This window comes from Dasypus novemcinctus, chromosome 2, assembly GCF_030445035.2.
Source record: "Dasypus novemcinctus isolate mDasNov1 chromosome 2, mDasNov1.1.hap2, whole genome shotgun sequence".
NCBI lineage: Eukaryota > Metazoa > Chordata > Mammalia > Cingulata > Dasypodidae > Dasypus > Dasypus novemcinctus.
Window position 1 is genome coordinate 146,444,477 of NC_080674.1, and position 25,081 is coordinate 146,469,557.

Sequence of the window (25,081 nt, forward strand, 5' to 3'; positions counted from 1 at the left end):
ATAAATGCTTTGGAGAAAAACAGGTAAGAGGGATAGGAAATGACAGTGACTTGGCAGGGTGAGTTTTTGTATGACATTTCATAAGCTTATGAAAAACATGAACCCCTTCTCTGGGGGAAGACAGTGTGAGAAGATAGTAGTTGGAAGCTAGGGAGGAGGTTAAGGGGACCAGAGTACATGAAGCCTGTAGGTTTAAGGAAGAGCTAAAATGGGGAAATGATGTGCTCTGATTTGAAAAGGATCATTGTGGGGAGTGGTTGTGGCTCAAACTGTTTAGCATCCAACCCCCACACATGGGAGGTCACATGTTTGGTTCCCAGTACTTCCTGGAAAAAAAAGAACAAATGAAAACACTGACTCAGGAGAGCCGATATGGCTCAGTGGCTGCCTGGTTTCCCACATAGGAGGTTCCAGGTTCAATCCCCTGCCTATGGTACCTCAAAAAAAAAAAAGATTACTGGCTGCTGTGAGAAAAAATCAAGGTAGCAAGGGTTTTTAAGTAAGTGGGGAGACCAGTTTAAACTTGCAATCCTCTAGATGGTAAATTTATTCTTAAGTGGTAGGAATAGAGATGGCGATTCTGGATGTACTGTCAAAGTTGCTAAGATTTGTTGGTCTTTTTTAGGACCCATTAAACATGACAAAAGGGAGACTATACCTAACAAATTTTTTGCCTTCCAAAGCCGTTTGTCCTGTCAGCTTTATCAATAGCTAACTGAAATACATGTGTTCACCACTACCCAGAGAAGACCTTCAGACAGTAGCTGTGGGTACCTAATAATCCAGCAGCTCGTTTTCTAATAGAACCTAAATTTTGTTTAAGGGATGTTGGACTACTCTCCCCAGTCCCCAAGGATTAAATCTTGACTAATGTCAAATGTGGTGTTTTGGAATCTAGGGCGGGCTTTTTAATTATCACAATTGATTGGAAATGCAAGGTTTTCAGTGGACAAGGACCAACCAGAAATGCTACCTTCCATCATAACCACAAAACAATTCTTCATAAAATCTAATCCCATGTTCTTGATTGACAGACTCCTTTAGGCACAGGCATGTGATAGTCACTTATGAAATATGAGAAGTCTGCTGGAAGATTTGGGAAATAATTGTTTATACTTAACTGAGATTATGAAGAATTTGGGCTTCTGACATTGAGCCACTGAAATTATACCTTAGGACTTATTATGTTACTGGTTACTGTAAGCCAATTTTGGGTTGTTTTTTTGCCATTTGCAGCTAAACACCTAAAAAAGTCCTATCTTTCGTGCCAACAAATTATCTAGAAACTGTTTCCTTCCCTCGGAGCCAGACTTGCACTTTGTGATACTGCTTACGGTTTCAGTATATAAGTACTTTTAAAATCTTGAATTTCTATTTTTAGAGTTAGCAAAATCCTGTAATTCTCTTCAGTGACTTGAGATCAGGGAATGAAGTATGAGTCATATCACAGCACTGAATATAAATCTCAGGGCCTCTCACCTCAAAAATGAAGAGATCAAGATGTTTTTCATATTTATTTAAAAAAAAAAATCCAGAATGGATCAAAAAACAATTATTAAGGGTGTAGGCGCCAGACACATAGGCTATAAAGACAGCTAGAAAAGTGCCTTAGAAGAGTTCCGGAGCATCATTATTACCTTGTTTTAAAAGCTGTACCTAACAAATAGTTACTTAATTGTCTATATCTAGCTTCCCTTGCCCTGGTTTCCAACAAGGTATGGCTGGCTTGCCTTGCAGGGCCTCGACAGAAGGACCCCATGGTACACATTGGACAGCAGTACTCAGCTAACTAAAAGGATCTCACTCCCAAATAGTCCATTCCAGTTCTATGACTGACAACCTTGATTGTTGTGACATGTTCCAACCCTTAAAAAATATGGCCACTACAGCACAGAACAATTTTAAGTCTTTATAATGATCAATTGTCCTCTCCACTTTTACATGCAGCAGGAAAATGCTAGGCTAAGGACAGAACACTGTGAATTTTGCACTGCTGAATTACTGTTCGTTAAATGATCATTAGCTAATGGTCACTAAATTTACACATTAAGGAAATTATATATAGAATACTGCAAAAACACAGTAAGACTGAAGTTGCCCTTTTCTGCTCAGGAAGTCCCTTCATTCCCAAGCGTCATAATATGGTCTCCTTTCTGATCCAAAGTTTATTGCAACTATTATTGTTTCTCTTCCTTTTGATCTTCTTTTTGTTCCCCAGAGCCAGAACTTCCAGAACCTTCTCGCTCAGAGGCCATCTGTTAAGAAAACATTTGAGAGACATTCAGATTCAATGCCAGGGCTAACAGCTTGCTCTCTGTTGAACTCCAAAATGAAGGAACCAGACTCCTTATCCTTTCTCTATCCCACCCTTCTCCCCTTGTACACAAACTACTGCTGGTTTCAGTAATTACGTCCCTTTAACCCCATCCCCACTCAAGGTGATGGGATGTTTCCAACTCAACTCCACTACTCACTCCCAATTCCATAAATGGCTATGCTGAGCCACCAGTGACAGTAATCAAGAGCAGTTTTATAATGTGTTATTTGGGGAAACGGACTTGGCCCAGTGGTTAGGGCGTCCGTCTACCACATGGGAGGTCCGCGGTTCAAACTCCGGGCCTCCTTGACCCGTGTGGAGCTGGCCCATGCGCAGTGCTGATGCACGGAAGGAGTGCAACCGCAAGGAGTGCACCTATAAGGAGAGCCGCCCAGCGGGAAACAAAGTGCAGCCTGCCCAGGAATGGCGCCGCCCACACTTCCCGTGCCGCTGACAACAGAAGCGGACAAAGAAACAAGACGCAGCAAATAGACACAGAGAACAGACAACCAGGGGGGGGGGGGGGGGATTAAAAAAAAAAGTGTTATTTGATGGTAACACATTATAATGAGTATAATCAACACTGCCAACTTATAAATATGAATGTGGCTGAAAGCAGTGGTCTTGGGAGGTGAATGCCAACTGAAAGAAAGTTAGAGGATAATCTAGAGTGATCAATGATGGACAATGACTGTGCTATAAATACAAGCATGCTGGGAAAAATAGAACTAATGTAACGTACAGGGTATAGTTAACAGTGATATCGCCAATGTTTTTACAGCAATGGCTAAGAAGGTACTTTATCAATGCTAAGGTTAATGGGGGAGCTATAAGAGGATATGGGATTTTTCCTTTTGGAGTAAAATGGACTGAGCTAATGACACCACAACTCTGATAAAACAGTCAATGAGTGTACACTTACAGTAGATTGTACAAGGCAGGGAACTGTTTAATGCAAAGAATTCTGTAGTGAATGATGGGCTGTGGTTAACTACAAATATGAGAACTTTCTCTTAGAAATGTTAAAAAACATATAATACTAATACATGGAGTTAATAATAGGATGGTTTGTGGGAAAAAACATAGCAAATATAAGCTATGGACTATAGACAGCAGTAATACTGTGACAATGTTCTTTCATCATTAGTAATGTATGTGTCACCAACAATGTAAGGTATTGGTAATGGGGTAATGTATGCGAATCCTGTATGGTACACATGAATGTTCTTTTAAAATTCTGAAAGGGGAAAACAAAAGATCAAATTAGAAGCAAACAAAGCTCTCTGCTGAGCAGAACCCATAACCCTTGTACCTACCTTTTTGTATGCCATTTCAAAGAGCTTCAATGATGCTTGCTGAAGGGAGGATGCTGCCTGCCTTATGTTTTCTCCGGTTTCACTATCTTTTCGAGCCAGGAGCTCCCTCATCTTGGAAATCTCTTCTCTTAGCTTGTTGCACTTAAAAACAACAACAAAAACCTCACTTTGTTGTAAGGAAAAAAAGGGGGGTGGGTGGAGGAAATCCACAGTAAACCTTCCCAGCTGTCAAAACTCTAATCTCACAATAACTTTTAAGTCCTTTAAGTAAGTTTAGCCTTGGAAGCACTATAGCAACCTATACCCTACACGTTCCAGAACGGGTAACTGGCTCTGAAGCTTATGGTCTGGGCAGTAGACTTTATTGCTATTTCTTTTAATAGTAGTTAAGACTATCATCTAAGGTTTTGGGCTTGTTTGAGATGTGAATTTGTTTTACAGATTATATACATACACAGTGTATGTATAAAGTGGAATACCTATCCTTCCTAATTATTTTTTGTACCATAATGTAAGTATGTTATTTATTTTTTTACCAATGTTGAGAATAAAGGTGTTTTGGGTATTTAATAAAATAAACAAAAACTTAATTTTGTCAGTTCTACTTGTAAATGTTTTTATTATTATGTATAAATACATACTAATAATTGATTTTAAAAAATCACTTTTTCCCCCCAGGTCTTCTGTCTCATTACATTTAACAGTAATAATTCATAAGCAATGTTATTAAACCGATCAAGACCACAAAGAAAATTGAATATTGATGGCAATGCCTCCCACCTTTCTGAAGGACGAAATACAACTCACCTCATCTGCAGGGAGCTGATTCTTGAATTCTTCCATCTTAGTTTCTGTGTCATGAATGATTCCTTCAGCCATATTAACTGCTTCAACTCGTTCCTGAGAGAAATAAAAAGTTAGCATTAATGAAGACTTTCCAATAAATCAGTTTGCTTAATGTCCACACTGGACAAGACAATATGCCAAATGCTACATACAGCTAGAATAAAAACAATATGATAGAGAAATCACTATGGTCAGGGGTAGCATGGGGCAACTTCAAGGATTTAAGGGATGCAGACGTGGCTTAACTGATAGAGCGCCCGCCTACCGTATGGGAGGGTCCAGGGTTCAATACCCAGGGCCTCCTAAACTGTGTGGTGAGCTGGCCCATGCGCAGAGCTGCCCCACGAAAGGAGTGCTGTGCCCCATGCACAAGGAGTGCGCCCTGCAAGGAGAGCTGCCCTGTGTGGAAAAAACTCAGCCGCCCATCTAGGAGTGGCACCACACACAAGGAGAACTGATGCAGCAAAATGACTTAACAAAAAAGAGATGCAGTTTTCCAGTGCCACTGAGGGTGCAAGAGGACATAGAGAGCAGACGCCGGGGGGGGGGGGGGGGGGGGAAGAACAGGAGGGGAGATAAATAAATCTTGAAAAAAAAATTTCAAGTAGGCTGACATCAAGGCAAGAACTTAAAAAAAAAGGGATTTAAGATGAGTTCTAGAACATGAAAACTTTGACAGGGAAGGACTGAGAAAAAATAAAAGTCATTCCATTCATAGGTTATGAGGCAAGGGGAGGGAGGGAGGATAGATTGGGGGCAAAAGAAAATAGGTCAACATCCCATATCTGAACCCCATTTTTACCTCCTACTTTTACAAAGGTTCAATAAGCTCAGAAGTGAAATAGCTGAAAATAATCACCTTCTTTCGCCGGTCTTCCTCAGCATACTTCTCTGCATTTTTAACCATATTTTCAATATCATCTTTGCTTAACCCACCAGAAGACTGGATCACGACTGTAGTGAAAAGACATCTCATTAGTTCCCAGGTATGGTATACATCTCTTTTCTCCTTTCCTCTAGCACATTAAGAGTATGCTCGCTCAGAATAGCTAATCTTGATGCGAATTATGAGAGTGGTAATATCTTCTTGTCCTATAATAAGCAGACCAAAGGTTCAGTGCCTCCCTCGTTTTGGGGAATAAATAACAATTAATGTGAATCTGTTAACTAAGGACAAAAGGGACAAAGATGAATCTTCATCCTCTTGAGTTGACAGAAAAGATAAGCACAACCTAATTCACAAGAGAAAGGAACTCTAAGATCCCTTACTTACTTTTTTGTGGTACTGGGACCAGGGGCTGAATACAGAACCCCTCATGTGGGAAGCCAGTGCTCGGCCATTGGGCCACACTGGCTCCCCTGAGTTGGCTGTTTCATTTTTTGTTTTTTTCTTTTAAAGGAGACACTGGGAACCAAATCCGGAACCTTCTGTGTGGGAAGCAGGTGCTCAACTGCTTGAGCCGCATCCACTCCCCCTCAATTCTTATGGTCTGATAAGGATGACTTACTCTGCTGTTCACGTCCTGTGCCCTTATCTTTGGCAGAGACATGTACAATCCCATTGGCATCAATATCAAATGTAACTTCAATCTGAGGGACTCCACGCGGGGCTGGGGGAATTCCAATCTAAAATCCAAAAATATCCAGAGTAAGCTCCCCTTAGAGGGTCTAGTCCTATATTTCCAAACCTCTAGTCTTCTAGGGAACAGTTTACTTGGTTCCTGGGATGAACAAGTGAAAACTTTCAACTTAATTAAATGCACAAAAACACCTGTAAGAATAATTTCATTACTGCCTGAAATTAAACTAGTGAAGACTGACTATATCAAGTAACCACTACATATGGCTTATCTGGGGGCCAAGTGTGATGGCAAACTTTCCCACAATTTTTTGGCTCATCATGAACAAATAAGCAATGCTGATTAGATGCCAGCAAAGAATTCAAATGTCTTTTAAAGTAATAGTCAGGAGAAACGAAGAATTTCTTTTAGTTAGCACTGTTTCTGAATTCTTTTTTTTTTTTTTTTTTTTAAAGATTTTATTTATTATTCCCCACCAGTGTCTGTTCTTTGCTGGTCTTTTCAGGAGGCCTCAGGAACTGAACCCAGGACCTCTGATGTGGGAGGGAGGCACCTAATCACTTGAGCCATCTCTGCTCCCTGCTTTGTTGCGTCACTTCACTTCCTGCTCGTCTTCTTTAGGAGGCACTCTGAGTAGGAGGCACCAAGAACCAAACCTGGGACCTCCCATGTGGTAGGCGGGAGGGTGTGCAATCACTTGAGCCACATCTGCTTTCCTATTCTCTTCTTGATGAAGTTCTTAAGCCACCAGGAACAAGCTAAGCTTCCAGGTTAAAACTGAAGCTATGCAGTGGCAGAATTCCTCTGCACATATTCTTCTCAAGGTAACATTGCTTATATCTATATATATGTCAATGGTTTATAGTAATAGTTTTAGAGAGCAGAATATAGCCTACATTGGTGAACAGAAGATATATAGGAGCACAATATTTGAGATTCACAATACCTACCAAAGAAAACTGTCCAAGAAGTTTGTTGTCTCCAGCCATCTCTCTCTCACCTTGACACACTTTTATCTCCACTTGAGTCTGTCCATCAGCAGCTGTAGAAAACACCTAGGGAGGAATGAAGACAACTTGGGTTAGCAATCTGATCAAACTACTCCCCTTATACAGTCATATGCAAACCAGAGAAATAACTTCACATCTTAAGACTGGAAGGAACCTAATGAACACTTTATTTGGAACAAAGGCTTACGTGTTTGCAAGACAGGAGCAGGATTAGTACAGCAAAAGAGAACATAATAGGTACTCTTTCATCTAAGCAAATGTGCAGTACTAAGACGCTGCATTAGCAAAGAAAGCCTCAAGAACAGGGGCTAAAAACAAGACGCTAAAACATACTCCTCCGGGAAAACAGGAGTCAGAAACAGGAGATGTATCTTGTGCTCAGTCACAGAAGTTACCACACATTTTTCTTCAGAATGATGTGTTGGCAAATACATCACTGCACAGAGAGAGTAAGAGCCATAGATTTTCAGGGGGGAAAAAAAAATCAGGATTGGGAAAGCAGGAAAGTCTCAGCTTAGGCCATTCTTTTTATTGCCTTTGAGAGATAAAAGCACAAGGAATTCAGTTCCAAATGCTGAACTCCTTTTGTCAAGCTATGCTAATCTGTTAAGGAGACACTACTTATCAGACCTTTCCCAGAAAAGAGAACACACCAAGAAAGTCTTACTCTTACCCTCTCAGTCAACTACTAGGTTGGTGCACTGTGGTTATGTTATAAATCATTTTAATGTGCGTTTCTCATTTTATGTTTTTGTGCTAATGACTTAGTACTTGCTGTTTATATTTATTTTAGGTTTTGGAAATGATGTTAGACAAAAAGCAATTTGAGCAATTTTCTTAAAAATTTGAGTTCAAAATGGGTCACCAAGAGGCAGAGACAACTCATAACATCAACGCATTTGGCCCAGGAACTTCTAACAAACGTACACTGCAGTGGCGGTTCAAGAACTTGTGCAAAGAATATGAGAGCCTTGAAGATAAGAAGTCTAGTAGCCAGCCATCAGAAGTTGACAACTACCAACTGAGAGCAATCACTGAAGCTGATCCTCTTAAACTAAAAGAGAAGTTGTTGAAGAACTCAATATTGACTAGTCTACGGTCATTCAGCATTTGAAGCAAATTGGAAAGGTGAGAGAGCTCGCTAAGTGTATGCCTCACAAGCTAACTGAAAAAGAAATTATTTTAAAGTGTCATCTTCTCTTATTCTATGCAACAAAAATGAACCATTTCTCAATGGGATTGTGATGTGTGACAAAAAGTGGATTTTACATGATAATCGGCAATGACCAGCTTGCTGATTGTACTGAGCAGCAGCTCCACTTCCCAAAGCCAAATTTATGCCAAGAAAAGGTCATGGTCACTGGTAGTCTGCCTCCCGTCTGATCCACTATAACTTTCTGAATCCCAGTAAAACCATTACACCTGAGAAGTATGCTCAGCAAATTGATGAAATGCACCAAAAACTGCAACGCCTGCAGCTGGCACTGGTCAACAGAAAAGGCCCAATCTTCTCCACAACACCACCTGCATGTCACACAACCACTGCTTCAAAAGTTGAACAAACTGGACTATGAAGTTTTGCTTCATCCGCCATATTCACCTGACCTCTCGCCAACTAACCACCACACTTCCTCAAGCATCTCGACAACTTTTTGCAGGAAAATGCTTTCATAACCAGCAGGATGCAGAAATGGCTTTCCAAGAGCTCATCAAATCCTGAAGCACAGATTTTAAAGCTACAGGAATAAACAAACTTATTGGCAAAAATGTACTGATTGTGATGGTTCCAATCCGCCCCCCCCCCCAATTTTGATTAATAAAGATGTACTTGAGCCTAGTTATGATGATTTAAAGTTCATGGTCTGAAAATGCAATTCCTTTTGCACCAACACAATAATTTTCTGGAAAAGCAACGAACTAACGTGGCTGCAATCACATCCCTTACAGAATCTAATTATCTCTGCAAAAGGTAGGGAGGAGTGACTCTTACCTGGCTCTTCTTTGTTGGAATAGTGGTGTTCCTGTTAATAAGTTTTGTAAAGACACCTCCCAGAGTCTCAATGCCCAGAGACAGGGGAGTGACATCCAGGAGCAGCACATCTGTGACATCACCAGCCAACACACCTCCCTGGATGGCGGCTCCAATGGCCACAGCCTCATCAGGATTGACGGCTTTACTTGGGGCTCGTCCGAAAAGATCCTGCACTGTCTGCTGAACCTGAGAATCAAAAGAAAGACTCTGTCACCAACTACCCAGGACCACTGCCTGAAAAGATGCTGAGACAGCACAAGTGTGCCCCAAGCCTCCAACGAAAGACTGCTCCAGATCCAAGAATATTTTCTTCGATTACTATTTTGTAATTGAGTTGTTAATAATCTGATATAAACATATCACATGTAGGCAATATTCATAAACTTTATTCAAGTTGACTATCCCATTCCCAGCTCTTTTAATTTGGGAAAAATGTGTTTTAAGTTTTGTTATCTCGCGTCCTGTATCACACACATTAAAACATTACAAATAGAAGATACAGGCAAAGGGCCATAGAAATAATATAGTCCAAGTTTTCATCTGATGCCCTATTAGTAACTGACACCAATGTAGGACTTCTTCCCCCCTGCTTATTTTACTAATGCTAAAGGAAAAGTAATCTTGCCTATTATCTGCAATAATTTAGTAGAATAAAGGTATTCTCCTGGCCCAAAGTCTCCCTCTCCACCACCCCTACTTATTCTGAACATATATTCCAAAGTTAACATTAAGAAAATACTAATGTGGCCAACTCTGGTCCAAGAGAATTCTGTTCAGACAACAAAGCAAGAATTGCACCTTCCAAAGGTTCTGTGCTCAGCCATTAGTTTTCCAAACACTTGTCTTTTCAGAATGATGTGTTGACTAAAATGCATCATTGCACAAATTTTTGTTGAAGAGAGGCAATCTGAAACTGTGCTGGACATACACATGTCCAAACATTCCCTGGAGGCTGGTTAGTACCAAGGGTTTAAGCTATCGCTCATCTTAACCACTGTTTTACTCCAAAAATTCTAAAAGACTAATTCAGGACCCCATCCATACCACCCCAAAAACATTCTGCCCTTCCTAATCTCTCTTCTTGTTAAAAACAACCAAAAAACAAAAAAAACAAAAAAAAACAAAACAAAAAAAACCCACCAACCCACAAAAAACCTGGAGGGATGTGATGGCACAAACTCACTCCCCACTTTTAGATCATCTTGGCAGAATAGGCTGCATATTCATATCCTTAGCACAACATAAACCTCCTGACTTATGAAACAAAAGCTGGCACTCTCTCACTCTTTTCTCTCCAGACCAAGAATTCCATGGGTTCATACCTTGGGCATCCTAGTCATGCCACCAACAAGAATTACTTCTCCTATGTCGCTCTTATTGATTTCTGCATCTTGCATGGCTTTTTGGCATGGGGCAATAGTCCTCCTGATTAGATCAGTGACAATTCCCTCAAACTGAGCTCGGGTCAGCTTCATGTTCAAATGTTTGGGTCCAGATGCATCCATTGTAAGATAGGGCAAGTTGATGTCAGTCTGCAAAGGAAGAGTGGGCAAAATACCAGTGGTGTTACTTACATTTATTTCTTTGAAATACCCCAAATGACCCTTTAAGAGGCAACTTCCTACTCTCCCCAAAGACAAGCACCACAGTACCTGTTTTAATGTGGTCTCTACAGTTATTAACAAAGAATGGAGCAGGGAATATACCAGTTTATGAACTGTCCTGCCATTAAGCATACATTAAGGGAAACGGACTTTGGCCCAGTGGTTAGGGCGTCCGTCTACCATATGGGAGGTCTGTGGTTCAAACCCCGGGCCTCCTTGACCCTGTGGAGCTGGCCATGCGCAGTGCTGATGCGCGCAAGGAGTGCCGTGCCACGCAAGGGTGTCCCCCGCGTGGGGGAGCCCCACGCGCAAGGAGTGCGCCCGTGAGGAAAGCCGCCCAGCGTGAAAAGAAAGTGCAGCCTGCCCAGGAATGGCGCCGCCCACACTTCCTGTGCCGCTGACGACAACAGAAGCGGACAAAGAAACAAAAGCAGACAAAGAAACAAGACGCAACAAATAGACACCAAGAACAGACAACCAGGGGAGGGGGGGAAATTAAATAAATAAATAAATCTTAAAAAAAAAAAAAAAAAAAAGCATACATTAAGTGTTACACTAACATTTTCTCTTTCATCAAGTTCTAAAAATATTCCATATATGTGAAGAAAAGGTCAAAACACAGGTTATGAATCAAATACCCTGCCACCAATCCTGGCTTTGTAAGTTTCAGGAAGATGGTAAGAAGCCTCGAGAAATGCTCTGAATGAGAAGTACAAGAACTGTCTTGAACTGTCACCACATTCAGAGAGCAACTAACACTGCTATAGTCAAACCATGTGGCATCTAGTATTTAATAAACCCCAAATCTTAAAACAAGGTATAGGATTTTTAAAAAAAAGATTTATTTATTTATAAATAAAGATTTATTTATTTATTTCTCTCCCCTTCCCCCGCCACCCTGGTCTCTGTGTCTATTTGCTGCATCTTCTTTGTCCGCTTCTGTTGTTGTCAGCGGCACGGGAATCTGTATTTCTTTTTGTTGTGTCATCTTGTGTCAGCTCTCTGTGTGTGCGGCACCATTCCTGGGCAGGCTGCACTTTCTTTTGCGCTGGGCAGCTCTCCTTACTGGGCGCACTCCTTGCGCGTGTGGTTCCCCTACACGGAGGACACCCCTGCATGGCAGGGCACTCCTTGCAGGCATCAGCACTGCGCACGGGCCAGTTCCACACGGGTCAAGGAGGCCCGGAGTTTGAACCATGGACCTCCCATGTGGTATATGGACACCCTAACTACTGGGCCAAGTACGCCGCCAAGGTATAGGATCTTAAGATGTACAATTAAAAATATTTAGACTAGCAAAAGTCATCACTGATTATGTTGAAAACAGCTATCCCGGGGTGGATCCTCAGGTCCAGAATTATAATATCTTAGGCCACCTCCCTCCAATTTTACATCACAGCAAAGCCCAGCACAAAGTAAAGACTGACCAAGGAGCAGATCCTCAACCACCTTTTTTCAGAAGAAAATACCTGGACATTTAAATGCTTATTACCGTCAACACACCTTCTGTAGAAAAAGTGATGTTGCTACAACAATTTCCTGCCTTGTAAAATGTTAGTAAACCAAACCAGAAAATAGTATTTAATTATCTAAACCACGCTATTCCAATAGAAATTTGTGTGCTTTGTCCAATTCAGAAGCCACTAGCTACAAACGGCTACTCAGCACCTGAAGAGACTAGTACAAACCAGCAGAAGTTTTAAATTTTACTTCATTTTAACTTAAAATACCCACATGTGCCTAAAGTACTGGCTGGCACACATCTAAACCCTAAAAATTAACAGCAATTGTTAACAACTTCAGGACTCTTAACCCTTTGTAGCAGTTTATGATATAGTTATGAATTCCAAAAATAGATAATGGATTATGTGTGTAATCTGGTCTACTACTGGGCATGATTGAGTTATGATTAGGGCTTTGACTGGGCCATGTCATTAGGGCATTGAGTCTCCACCCCTTGGTGGGTGGGGACTCACAGATAAAACACACGGCAAAGGACAGAGTTGGAGCTTTTGATGCCAGAGTTTTTGACAGAGTTTGATGCTGAAGCCTTAAGCTGGAGCCCCGGGAAGTAAGCTCACAGAGGAAAGAGAAGCAAGCCCCAGGAAGAGAGGAACCCTGAACCCAGAGAGAAGCTAGAACCTGGAAGGGAGGAACCCTGAACCCTCGCAGCTATTGGCAGCCATCTTGCTCCTACATGTGAAAATAGATTTTGGTGAGGGAAGTAACTTATGCCTTATGGCCTGGTATCTGTAAGTTCCTACTCCAAATAAATACCCTTTATAAAAACCAACCAATTTCTGGTATTTTGCATCAGTACCCCTTTGGCTGACTAATACACCCTCTGAAGCCAGTCCACCATTAAATTGCATCCTGCTTACCTCCTTTATTTCTCTAAAAATCCAACCACTTCTCTGTCACAACCATAACACTGAAGTCCAACCTCCTACCCCACCCCCAATAACTATACAATAGCTCCCATCATCCACTCAGGCTGCCCTCTGCCATGGTATCCCCCACCAAACAATTCTCCACTCTACTGCAGCCACAGCACTTTTCACAAATCCAAATATGATCACGGCACTATCCATAACTTAACTTCACTGGTTTGTACTCCCTCATATCAGGAGAGATATGAAACCTGAAATCTATAAAGCCTATTAACTTCATCTTCCATGCTTCCCCCTACTTCTCTGCACTTCTCTCACATAGATGCACTCCATCTCACCCCCAAAGCGTCACTCATACATGCTGCTCCCTTTATCTTTTCCTGGTCAATTCACCTTTCATAAGTTATTCTTAATATGCCAAACACCTAAGTCAGGTTTCTCTATTATAATTGTAACCTCTTCTTTGTAGCAGCACTTTTTACTTTTGTAATATATTACACACTGGCAGCACTTACTTATTTTTACATTGTTCTAAGCATGTTTTATGTATTAACTTGGCAATCTTCACAACTCTAAGGGGGAGAGTACAAAAACGTTTAAGTAAATCAGCCAAAATCATTCAGCTAATAAGTAATGATAGGGATTTGAATCCTAGTAATCTGGCTGCAGAGCCTGTACTCTTTTTCTTTTTTTTGAGACTCTACTCTTAACCCTACACCACAGTGCTTCTGGTTTCACAATTTTGGGATCAATGTTTATCTCCCCACACCACACTGGAAACTCCATGGGGTAATAAATCCTTTTAGGAATTTATCTTAAAGATTTACAGTCATGCATGCAAATAATAATAATTAAAGATACTCAATAAATGGTGCTATAATAGCAAAATTCTGCAAAACAATACCAACGCCTGACAATAGGATATAGCCACACTAAATGCAGCCAACCTCCCCCTTTCCTCTTCAAATGTTCCAAGTCCCTGGGAAGAAAAAAAGCTCTCCTCTGAAAGAACCATATATTTTGATCCCAAAACTATTGCGTTGCAAAGTTTGGCTATCCCATATTATAGAGGGAAAACACAACATCATGGATAAGACTGTACGACTTTGTCACTTCTCACAGCCACTTCAAAACGGAAATCCAAGTTTCACTGATGGTTAATTAGCAGCAACCACTCTGCCAACACAATGGTAGGTGCTGTAAGTACCTCCTCCCTCTCCCTCCTGTCATCCAAGAACGCAGAAACTGATCTCCTGCCTTCCATTTAGATGGGTCTCTCATTTAACCATAGCATGCTTTGTACCTTTGTACAATTCTGTTCTATGTAGTTATGGCAAAGTGAAATATCACCTCTCAGAACTGGAGCAAAACAAGCTCACACCTCAAATAGAAGTTGAACAAATTTGAAGCTTACAGAGGGAAACTTACACAGGCAGACATATCCCAGCCTTCAATCATGTTTCATAGCCAGTAATTCTAATTTTATACAGTTAAACTAGGAGATTTTAAATTAAATATGAAGCAGTAACATCACTGCCTTTAACTTAAAAGTAAAGAAATATATCTGCTTTCACATCTCAATTGTAATTATTTGGTTCCAATAATTTTAGGTGGGTAAAAATTTTAGCCCATTCATAAAAAACAAACTCCTTCTTTGCTCACAATGGCTTTTCCCACCTAACAGAAGACTATTTAAAAAACTGACCAGACTGACACTGGAACAATTAGGATATACTATTCAAATAAACTCAAGCTGAAAATTTCCATCAAGGCTGCTGGGATTTGCTCATGTCTTACCTGTACAGATGAGGAGAGTTCACACTTGGCCTTCTCAGCAGCTTCCCGCACCCTTTGAAGTGCCATGTTGTCTTTGGTCAAATCAACCCCTGTCTACAAAATGAAGGTACAATGTAAGGGAAGTGATGAATAACCAGTTAAAACTGCAAAAATAAGCTAGATAAACACAAGCTGGAGTCATACCTTCATAAACAAGTATTAGAGAATTACTTTTTATTCTCCTTAAAAATCCTAAAATAACCTATACTGATAAGATACCTGGGCCTGGAGTAAACACAGAACTGATACTTGTCAGCCCCAGGATTCTAGATAGAAAAAGGAGTTCCTAGGGTGGCAGACTTGGCCCAATGGTTAGGGCATCCGTCTACCACATGGGAGGTTCCGCGGTTCAAACCCTGGGCCTCCCTGACCTGTGTGCAGCTGGTCCATTGGCAGCGCTGATGCGCACAAGGAGTGCCCTGCCACACAGGGGTGTCCCCGCGTAGGGGAGCCCCACGTGCAAGGAGTGCGCCCCGTAAGGAAAGCCGCCCAGCACGAAACAAAGTGCAGCCTGCCCAGGAATGGCGCCGCCCACATGGAGAGCTGACACAACAAGATGACGCAACCAAAAGAAACTAGATTCCCGTGCGCTGACGACAACAGAAGTGGACAAAGAAGATGCAGCAAACAGACAAAGAGAACAGACAACGGGGGTGGGGGGAGAAATAAATAAATCTTAAAAAAAAAAAGAGGAGTTCCTAGAATGCCTTTTCCAATACTGTCCACTGAATTCCATATCTGTTGTCTGTCCCAGTCTGAGGCTATAGTGACCAGAGTAATTCAGTTACCCACTGAACCAGAAGTACCAATTGAAGACACGCACTATTTAAGGACAAAAAATTGTAAACAAAGCATGCAGCAATCTGAGCAAAGAAACTCTCAATATCCAAATGTTTACACATTAACCACACTGGTAACTCACCTCCCTCTTGAATTCCTTCACAATGTGTTGTAGCAAAGCCTGGTCAAAGTCTTCACCACCTAAAAAAGTATCTCCATTGGTGGATTTAACCTCAAACACTCCTTTCTGAATTTCCAGGATAGAAATATCAAAAGTTCCACCCCCTAAATCATATACAGCAATGCTAGAAATAAAAAAGATGGCATTATAGAACAGAATCTATCACAAAGATAAATTTCAATAATCAAATTCACAAAACCTTACTTTCCTGAGGTGTAAATGAAATGTGTTAACTGCTTAAGTTACATGTCTTTTAACATTTGGCCTTTTTTAAAAAAAAGATTTATTTTTTGTTTCTCTCCCCTTCCCCCCCCCTCCGCCCCAGCTGTCTGTTCTCTGTGTCCATTTGCTGTGTTCTTCTTTTGTCCGCTTCTGCTGTTGTCAGTGGCATGGCAATCTGTGCCTCTCTTTGTTGCATCACCTTGCTGCATCAGTTCTCCATGTGTGCGCCGCCATTCTTGGGCAGGCTGCACTTTCTTTCGCGCTAGGTGGCTCTCCTCACGGGGCGCACTCCTTGCGCGCATCAGCACTGTGCGTGGGCCAGCTCCAACAGGTCAAGGAGGCCCGGGGTTTGAACCGTGGACCTTCCATGGGGTAGACGGATGCCCTATCCACTGGGCCAAGTCCGCTTCCCAACATGTGGTCTTAACAGCTAACGTAGGGACGCGGACTTGGCCCAGTGGTTAGTGCATACGTCTACCACATGGGAGGTCTGTAGTTCAAACCCCGGGCCTCCTTAACCCGTGTGGAGCTGGCCCACGCGCAGTGCTTATGCGCGCAAGGAGTGCTGTGCCATGCAGGGGTGTCCCCGTGTAGGGGAGCCCCACACGCAAGGAGTGCGCCCTGTAAGGAGAGCCGCCCAGCGCCAAAGAAAAGTGCAGCCTGCCCAGGAATGATGCCGCACACACGGAGAGCTGACACAACAAAAAGAGACACAGATTCCCATGCCACTGATGACAAAAGAAGCGGACAAAAAGAAGAACACACAGCAAATAGACACAGAGAACAGACAATTGGGGCAGGGGAGGGGGGGAAAAGGGAAGAGAAATAAAATTAAAAAAAAAAAAAAAGCTAACGTAAAACACATTTAGGTGAAACGAAAGAAATTTACATTTCAAAAACAATGAAGCTGACAGTATTTCACCATACTTTTGGATGAACACTTGCCAATATGCATACCCAGGCAAAAATTACCAATACTTAAATAAAGGAATGATCTTGAATGAAACATAAACCACACGGTCTTAAAGGTCAAGGCAGGACACTTCTGATTTAAGTGTAATGCTCAATCACCAATAAATAAGGTTAAGTCTCATGGACCCATGAATTTAGCATCACATATCCAGGTGGAATTTACTGCACAAACTTACATTTTATCTTCTGATTTCTCTAGACCATAGGCCAGAGCAGCAGCTGTGGGTTCATTAATCACTCGAAGCACATTTAGTCCAGATATCTGACCTGCATCCTTAGTGGCCTAGAGAAAAAGAAAAAGGCATTTACCCACCATTGTCTCCTAAGCACTGTTAATTTTCATGACTAAGAATGCAAATTGACCTCACCTGTCTCTGAGAGTCATTGAAATAAGCCGGGACTGTTATCACAGCATTTTTTGCTGTATGCCCCAAGTAGTTTTCTGGAAAAGAATCAAAGAATGGAATTCATGAGATTTTGCCAGAAAGAACAGGCAAAAGAATTACTAATACAGCTTAACAACCTAAGTCACCATCCTTTGGAGCACAGGCAACACTCACTGGTTTTTTAGCATGTAAGCTGACACAGAAATCTTGCAGGAATATGTTCCAATTAAAGATACTGCTTGAAATTCCAAGAGCTCACACCTTTAACTTTCTGGTTGACAGTTTACGAATACAATACTTTTGTACCTTATACTGTAGTTTGTAAAATTATTCACACATGGACTTGGTAAAAGTGTATCTTACGGAAAACCACCTGCAAAACTAAAATGAAAGCAAGACTGTGGAAATGTTAGGAACTCCTTTAATTTAGTATGTACTGGTGCTCAATGAAGGTAATCATGAACTATTAGGTGGCTTGTTTTTCTTAAATCTGACATCAGACTATGACTCCAAAAATGTTCACGTTGAGTTGCACATGCAAAAATACCCATTAACAAAATGCATTTTAATCTAACAGTATTTGAGGGGAAGTGGACTTGGCCCAATGGATAGGGTGTCCGCCTACCACATGGGAGGTCCGCGGTTCAAACCCCAGGCCTCCTTGACCCGTGTGGAGCTGGCCCATGCGCAGTGCTGATGTGCGCAAGGAGTGCCCTGCCATGCAGGGGTGTCCCCTGTGTAGTGTAGGGGAGCCCCATACACAACAGTGCGCCCTGTAAGGAGAGCCGCCAAGCGCGAAAGAAAGTGCAGCCTGCCCAGGAATGATGCAGCACACACGGAGAGCTGACACAAGATGAGGCAACAAAAAAACGGATTACCGTGCCACTGATGAGGCAACAAAAAGAAAACACAGATTCCCATGCCGTTGACAACAGAAACGGACAAAAACAAGAACACGCAGTGAACAGACACAGAGAACAGACAACTGGGGCGGCGGGGGAAGGGGAGAGAGAAATAAATAAATCTTTTAAAAAAAACAACAAAAAAAACGGTGTTTGAGAAACGAAACCAAATATTGTTTTCCTTTTACAGGTATTTTCTAAATATATTTTCTATGCATATCTCTCCCACTCAGAGAACTGATTGTGTAAACTAATGATGAGGCAAAGAATTAATTCCTTTCAAAAACAAACTGGCACCTATTTACAAAACATTCAAAGGGAGAATTTTAAGGTGTTAATTGCAGAACTGGTTAAAAGTGAATACAGCTCAGTTGCAGAATATATCTTTACATCTGCAAATCTAGCTCCTTCACCTTGTTTTCTGGAAGAAATACATTTTTAGGATATGGACCATAAAAAACCATTAACAAAGAAGTTTGCAAATTCTTGGTTTCCAGCTGTTGAGACAAAATAGTTTTTGAAAGCTGAGGTTACCTCTAGCAGTGAAACCAGAGCCAACTATTAAGCAGCAAGAATGCTACAGTAATTGAATACGTGACCATTTATCTTTTAACACATTCTTTGTTCTCCTCCTCTAGAAGCTGTAGACATCTATTTTACCGGTTGTCTTAATGAAATTACATCTACAACAGTCATGTCACCTGATGTTCCTTCAATTGATGTATCTATATTTGCAATGCCATACGTGCTATCATTTCTGATCAGTTTGTCCATTTTGGTGAACAGAATTTTCAATCACAGAGGGCTCTTTTTTTAGCCTGCCAAGTGCATGGATTTCCTCATTTGAAGGGTTTGGAGAAGGTCTTTCTAAATCCAGAAAGTCCAGTGGTCTTTTTTTTTAGTGCCAGAAGTTTAAAGGGAGCTGACCGAATAAGGTCAAGATCTGTTGGTCTTGAAAATGGAATGTCTTATTTCCTGCTACAACAATCCTCTCTAGAACCTACATTATGACATTAGCATCTGGAACTCCTTGGAATCCTTGTTCCATGTCAGCATTTGGTGACCTTTAATTTTTCTGAGACCCTTATTCGCTAACACCTTTGGTATATTCCATTTTACACTCAATTCAACTAATTTCAGCCATCTCAGGAACAGTGTGAGAAGGAAACACTGCCCCACTCACCAAATGTATATAAACTATTTGGCATTATCTGCTTCTGGGCTTCATATTAAATCCTTTAACTTGTGCCAACATGTATGTGATGGATTTAGAGCCCAGGGCCTGCTGGAAGGTCAGTGAGGGGTACCCCCAGGGTGCTCTCGAAGGCTGTTACTGAGAGCACAGAGGTGCTCAGACAGTGCACTGGCTGGAGTGGCCCACAGTGGGCTGAGAGAGATGCCTCAACTTTAACTTTATTTTGGAGATACCACAGATTGAACCCGAGTCCTTGAACATGCGAAGCAGGTGCTCAACCACTGAACTACATCTGTTCCCCTCACCAACATTTTAATAAATGTTTACCAAGCCATAAGCACGTGTTCAGATGTGCCTCCCACTGGCAACAACCTACTTTCAGACTAAAAATGGCCATTAGTTTTTTTCAAAAGGAAAGGCCTAAGTTTTACTTAAGGAGAAAAAAAGTTAATGTTTTGTCTCCTGACTTTTAATACAGAACACTATCCCTCTAGTAGAAAAAAGTGAAAACAAGCAAGTCACCATTAGGACAATCTGAAGATAAATTCAACCTGGAGGGGAAATTTAAAGAGTTAAAGAGTTTTGGGAACAGATGTGGCTCAAGCAATTGAGTGCCTGCCTCCCTCACAGGAGGTCCTCAGTTTGGTTCCTGTTGCCTCCTAGAGAAAAAACAAAAAACAGAAGCACAAAACACTGAGCAAACGAGGGAGCCACCTCACTGGGGAAAAACCTAAAACAAAAACAAAAACAAAAAACAACCAAAAAACAAACAAACAAACAAAAACCCCACAAAACTAAGTTTTGCCATTCCTAGGTTTTCTATGTAAAACTCATCAGTCTCATCGATAGAATACTGAGGTATCAAAGCAGTGATATCAAAGAAATCACCCAGTTCTCTCAATTTTTCTAGTTATTAATGAAACTCCACTCACCTGCGGTCTCCTTCATTTTCATCAACACGAATGCTCCAATCTGACTTGGGGAATAGAGTTTTCCATGAGCTTCAACCCAGGCATCACCATTGGAGGCACGGACAATTTTAAAGGGAACATTTTTGCTGAAACACAAAAACAGTATTTGAAAAAACCCACCAGTTTAACCTACTAGGAGATAGTTACCATGCACCATGAATGTCTATTCTGCATCCCAAGGGACCCCAGGGCCAACAAATGAGAACTTTAGGAATTCATTCAACGAAAATCTTTAGAAAACAACCACTAATGTGTAAAAACATCTTAATGAAACTGGAACATTATTTACTTCCCATTAAAGGAAAAATTTTCACAACAGGAAACTATACCAGTAGTATTTTTAACTTGGAAAACGAAACAAAAAAAACTCCAATTTCTTTGTGTGTATAGATACATTCGATCAGTATGTGATGAACAGGAGTTTAAACAGTTCAGGAATGCCTGGCGCCTAGCCAAATTTTTATATATCGTATCAATATATGGTAAAGACCTAATATGTGAAATGAATTTTTCAAAGGAGATACCCTTTTGGCAGGGGCAACTTACCACCAGAAACAATATATAAAGTGACTAAAGGCAAGGTATTCTAGGAATCCTGATAAAAGAGCTGAAAGATTTTTTTTGTATGACTCCTGCAAAAACTATGTTTTCGCGCTTACTCACATATCTTTCTGTACTTCAGGGTCATCATACCGCCGGCCAATAAGACGCTTGGTGGCATATAATGTGTTCTTTGGGTTGGTGACAGCCTGTCGCTTAGCTGGCATGCCAACCAGTCGCTCACCATCTGCTGTAAAGGCAACAACTGAAGGGGTGGTTCTGGCACCTTCAGCATTCTCCAGCACCTACAACTCCCAAGATTATAAAGAATGAGGTTCCAATCATCAATAGTGTCTTTTCATCAATTTAAGACAAAAAACAAATGCTTAAAAACAGTATTAAAAAGGCATGCCTTACTGCTCTGTGAATAGTGATGTGGTAATTACTAGTAAATGCAATAAACATTCACCATATTGTTATAAATATAACATTTATATTTAGTCCTTTACTTTAAGACATTTTTTCTTACAATTAAAAACTAAAATCCACAAAATATAACAACAAAAATCAAGCCAAAACAAAAACAGAACCACATCTTCCATATTCAAGTCACTATTCTTCTATCCAGGATACATAAAAATTCTATCTTGGGGAGACAAATCCATTCAATGGTGAGCACCATGCAATTAAAGACAAAGGTTTTTTTTTTTTTTTACCTCACATGAATCTTTGAGAACCTAAAAGCAGCTTTTACTTCCCCCTCCCCCAAAAGAAGCTTTTAAAATACAAGCGAGGGAATGAATCATCAGGTGTCATAGTTCCTTACACTAGCTGAAGGACATAGAATTCTGGATTAGATACTAGTTTTTCTATTATATGACCCAGAGCTTCCAATCATGCTCACCTTTGCTTGTTTACCTTCCATAACAGCCACACAGGAATTGGTAGTACCCAAATCAATACCAATAACTGCTCCCTTGATTGCTTCTGATCTGTAAGACATTTAAAACAATTCCCTGGTTATTGTTATTTTAGTTACTTCAAAAATGACTTCAGGAAGTACATAATAAAGTAACATTTGATAAGAGAATTGAGAGCAGCACATAATATTCTATAAATAGAGAGAATTAATTAATTTTTTTTCCCTGAGAGAACTAGTTAATCACCAATTAGAAATCACTGCTCTGAGGTTTAACAGGTATTTTCCAAATGAAAAGAAATTATACTTACGCATAGTCCCGCCTTGAAATAATTCTAAAAGCCTCATGACTAAGGCCATTCCACCCATCCTAAAAACAAGAAGAAAATATTGTATCAGTATCAACTATATTAAGAAAACTGTACCTGGTCTAATTTTATTCTTCCAAGGAACACATGGAACTTTGAGACTTAAAAACTGAGTGACTATCACTATAAAGCACAATGGAATGCTGCAAGAGGCATTATAGTATTAAAACAGAGCAAATTTTTACAAATATAGTATGAAACGTCCCAAATAACTTGGATTAAAAAGAAATCGACAAAGTTGTCTTGTATTACATTACAACAGAATTTCCCAACCAAGACACTACATTTGGAGCCAAATCTTTGTTGTGGAGGACAGTTCCAGCACATTGTTTGTAGGTCATTTAGCTGCATTCCTGGCCCCTACCTGCTAGAAACCTGCCACACCCCCCACCAAAAAGCCAAAAGGGCTTCCAGGCATCGCCAAACCTCCTGCCCCTGGATGAAAACTACTACTCTAGAGTCCTGCAGGTATAAATTCAGTTACTCAGAGACATATTCTCTGATCTTGGGTTAAAGGAGGCAGGATTACTAATCTTGAGGCTACATCTAAAATCAATAGATTCCAGGAGAATGAAAGATATTAAAACCCAACCTCCAAACTTTTCCTTAAATCCCACACCACCCCAAAGAGAAATACAATTCCTTTTCCCAAAAAATCAGTTTCTGGTTGCAACCATACCATCTGCAAGCCGATCCCTGGATCTGCTTATTTTTCAGAAATAACAACAAAAACTATTTTATACCAAGTATTTTTGGGTACTAACTAGGTAAATGCTCCTAAGCAAAAAAATAGAAACGTGACTTTCAACTTATTTAGGTTTTTTTTTCTTCCTTCATTTCCTATATTCTGTATTTTTTACATATGCAAGAAAGGCAGTCGTCCTTCGACTCTTGAGAAATAAGCCTAGAGTCTCAGTGTAGCTGCCCCCTCAAGAACAAACCTGTCCAACAAGCCACAGAACGGACAGGCAAATCCACTACCCGCTATTCCGTGGGATAAGACCAGATCGCGAGGGTTATGACTCAGCAAAGCCAGAAGTATCGAGGCAGAAACACGAAGGTCTTGGACCAGCGGCGCTAAATTATGCATGATCCGTTATATTCCTTCCCTTCTGATCTCACCCGGAGACTTCTGACCCCTAAGGGCGCGCGGCCTGCCGCACTGAGACCCAAGGCCGTGAGCCCCCCCGAGAAAGGCCCGGGCGTCCCTCACCTGGTGACGGGCGGCCGTGGAACTCCGCGAGGCTGCGGCGCCGACTAGACGGGCAGCCGCGGTTCGGCTGGCACTAATCATGGCGGCTAGACGTTAAGAATAGGACACAGCAAAAACGAGCTCGGACCGCCAGGAGCTGCGCGGCGCGGCACTGGCAACTCTTCTGGAAACCTCCAACCACGTGGGGTGGGGGGCGGGGATTAATCGCAGCGTCCCGCAGGCCCGCTCTTCCACTGAGGCGCCCCGGGCGCCGCCTGACCAGAGACTACTTGACCGTCGTTCCCAGAGTCAAGGCGTACCGATAATGTGCTCCGCAACATGAAGGTTGAAAATACGTGTTCTACCGTTCCGTTCGCGGCGGGTATAGACGCGGTGAGAGTCGATGCGGCTATAGGGAATATGAAGGCAGCATTTCGGACAGCCCCGGTCCTTGGCGGCAGCAAAGACTCAAGGTCACACTGGATAAACTGCGAACGGATTTCAGTCTACTTGCGTCAGGTGTAGGGGAAGGGGGGCCTGTTGCGCCTGCGCAGCTGATACCCGGATTACGGCCTGGAGCGCATGTGCGCAGGGAGTGGCGGAAAACGAGGGTGGAGACTAACTGCTGCACTCATTGGGTGCCCCAGCGCGCGCGACTTTTCCTGTGCGTAGCCTGGGACGAGCCCGGGCGCGTGCACGCTCCGAGTGCTTGGTCATTTTTTCTCGCTCTCGCTGCCGGCGGAATGCGCCATCTTGTCCTGTGGTTTTGTTCAGTGCAGTCCTCAGTCTTAGGTCTTTTGTTGCTTGACTCAGCCCTTTGTTCGTTTTTCTACTGCCCGTTGCTATTACAATAACTTGAAACACGCCTGATGTGCAGTGTTTAGATAAATTCGTTGTTTGTGTTCTGCCAAAGCGATTTCGGGTTTCGAACTACTAAGGCAGCTTTTGTTCGCCCAGAGCATGGGGTCGCGTTAGGCTAATCGTCATGCAAACCATTAAGAGAAAAAATACCGGAGCTCAGGCTCTTCCACTGCCCAGCTGTGCTGGACCTGACTAAGGCTCTTCTGGCCGTTCTCAAATCTTGGGCCGGTTGCTAGGAACCGCGGCTGTGGATTCTGTAACAAGGAGATGTGAGTGGCTACTCTGTACCTGTGACCTGTTTCAGGTTTTTAGGAAAAGGGTAGAATAAAATTAATTGAGTGAACAAATACGTACTGGACACTGCTGTAGGTGGTGGGAATATAGCGAAAACAAAACATAAGAACCCACTGATGAGACGACAGTTGAGATAGAGCTTGATTGTGGAAATGAAGCAATTTGTTCTTAAAGCCTTAAGTCCTCTTTTAAAAGAGAACGGTTCCCGAGGACTCTACCTCTTCATTCAGAAAAACTATTGTTAAGTGACACCATTGTGTCAGGAATTGTGAAGGAAATGGCAGGGGAAAGTTTGGGAGGGAAAGAAGACCCTGAAGAGTTAACATTCTGAGGGCAATGTAAGAAAATAAACAGAAAAGTCAAACAT

General features: G+C 41.7%; 1 protein-coding gene, 2 non-coding genes and 1 pseudogene across 3 annotated transcripts; all 4 read right to left on the bottom strand.

The window, feature by feature from the left end:
* Positions 1-1,501: 1,501 nt before the first annotated feature.
* Positions 1,502-24,715, bottom strand: HSPA9 (heat shock protein family A (Hsp70) member 9). The gene is made up of 17 exons (XM_004467018.5): positions 23,581-24,715; positions 22,311-22,369; positions 21,985-22,072; positions 21,204-21,385; positions 20,502-20,626; positions 17,455-17,528; positions 17,263-17,369; positions 15,854-16,016; positions 14,893-14,985; positions 10,424-10,633; positions 9,060-9,287; positions 7,010-7,114; positions 5,988-6,105; positions 5,339-5,433; positions 4,441-4,533; positions 3,634-3,774; positions 1,502-2,255 (listed from the first exon to the last, which is right to left on the bottom strand). The coding sequence occupies exons 1-17, from the start codon at positions 23,659-23,661 to the stop codon at positions 2,178-2,180; spliced, it is 2,040 nt and encodes a 679-aa protein (XP_004467075.1). The 5' UTR covers positions 23,662-24,715; the 3' UTR covers positions 1,502-2,177.
* On the bottom strand, positions 7,443-7,511 carry LOC111766211 (small nucleolar RNA SNORD63). Its single transcript, XR_002798312.1, has one exon. It is a non-coding gene; the product is annotated as a small nucleolar RNA SNORD63 (small nucleolar RNA).
* LOC111766210 (small nucleolar RNA SNORD63) lies at positions 9,913-9,984 on the bottom strand. The gene has a single exon (XR_002798311.1). It is a non-coding gene; the product is annotated as a small nucleolar RNA SNORD63 (small nucleolar RNA).
* Positions 18,805-19,518, bottom strand: LOC131274213 (mitochondrial fission factor pseudogene; annotated as a pseudogene).
* Positions 24,716-25,081: the final 366 nt, after the last annotated feature.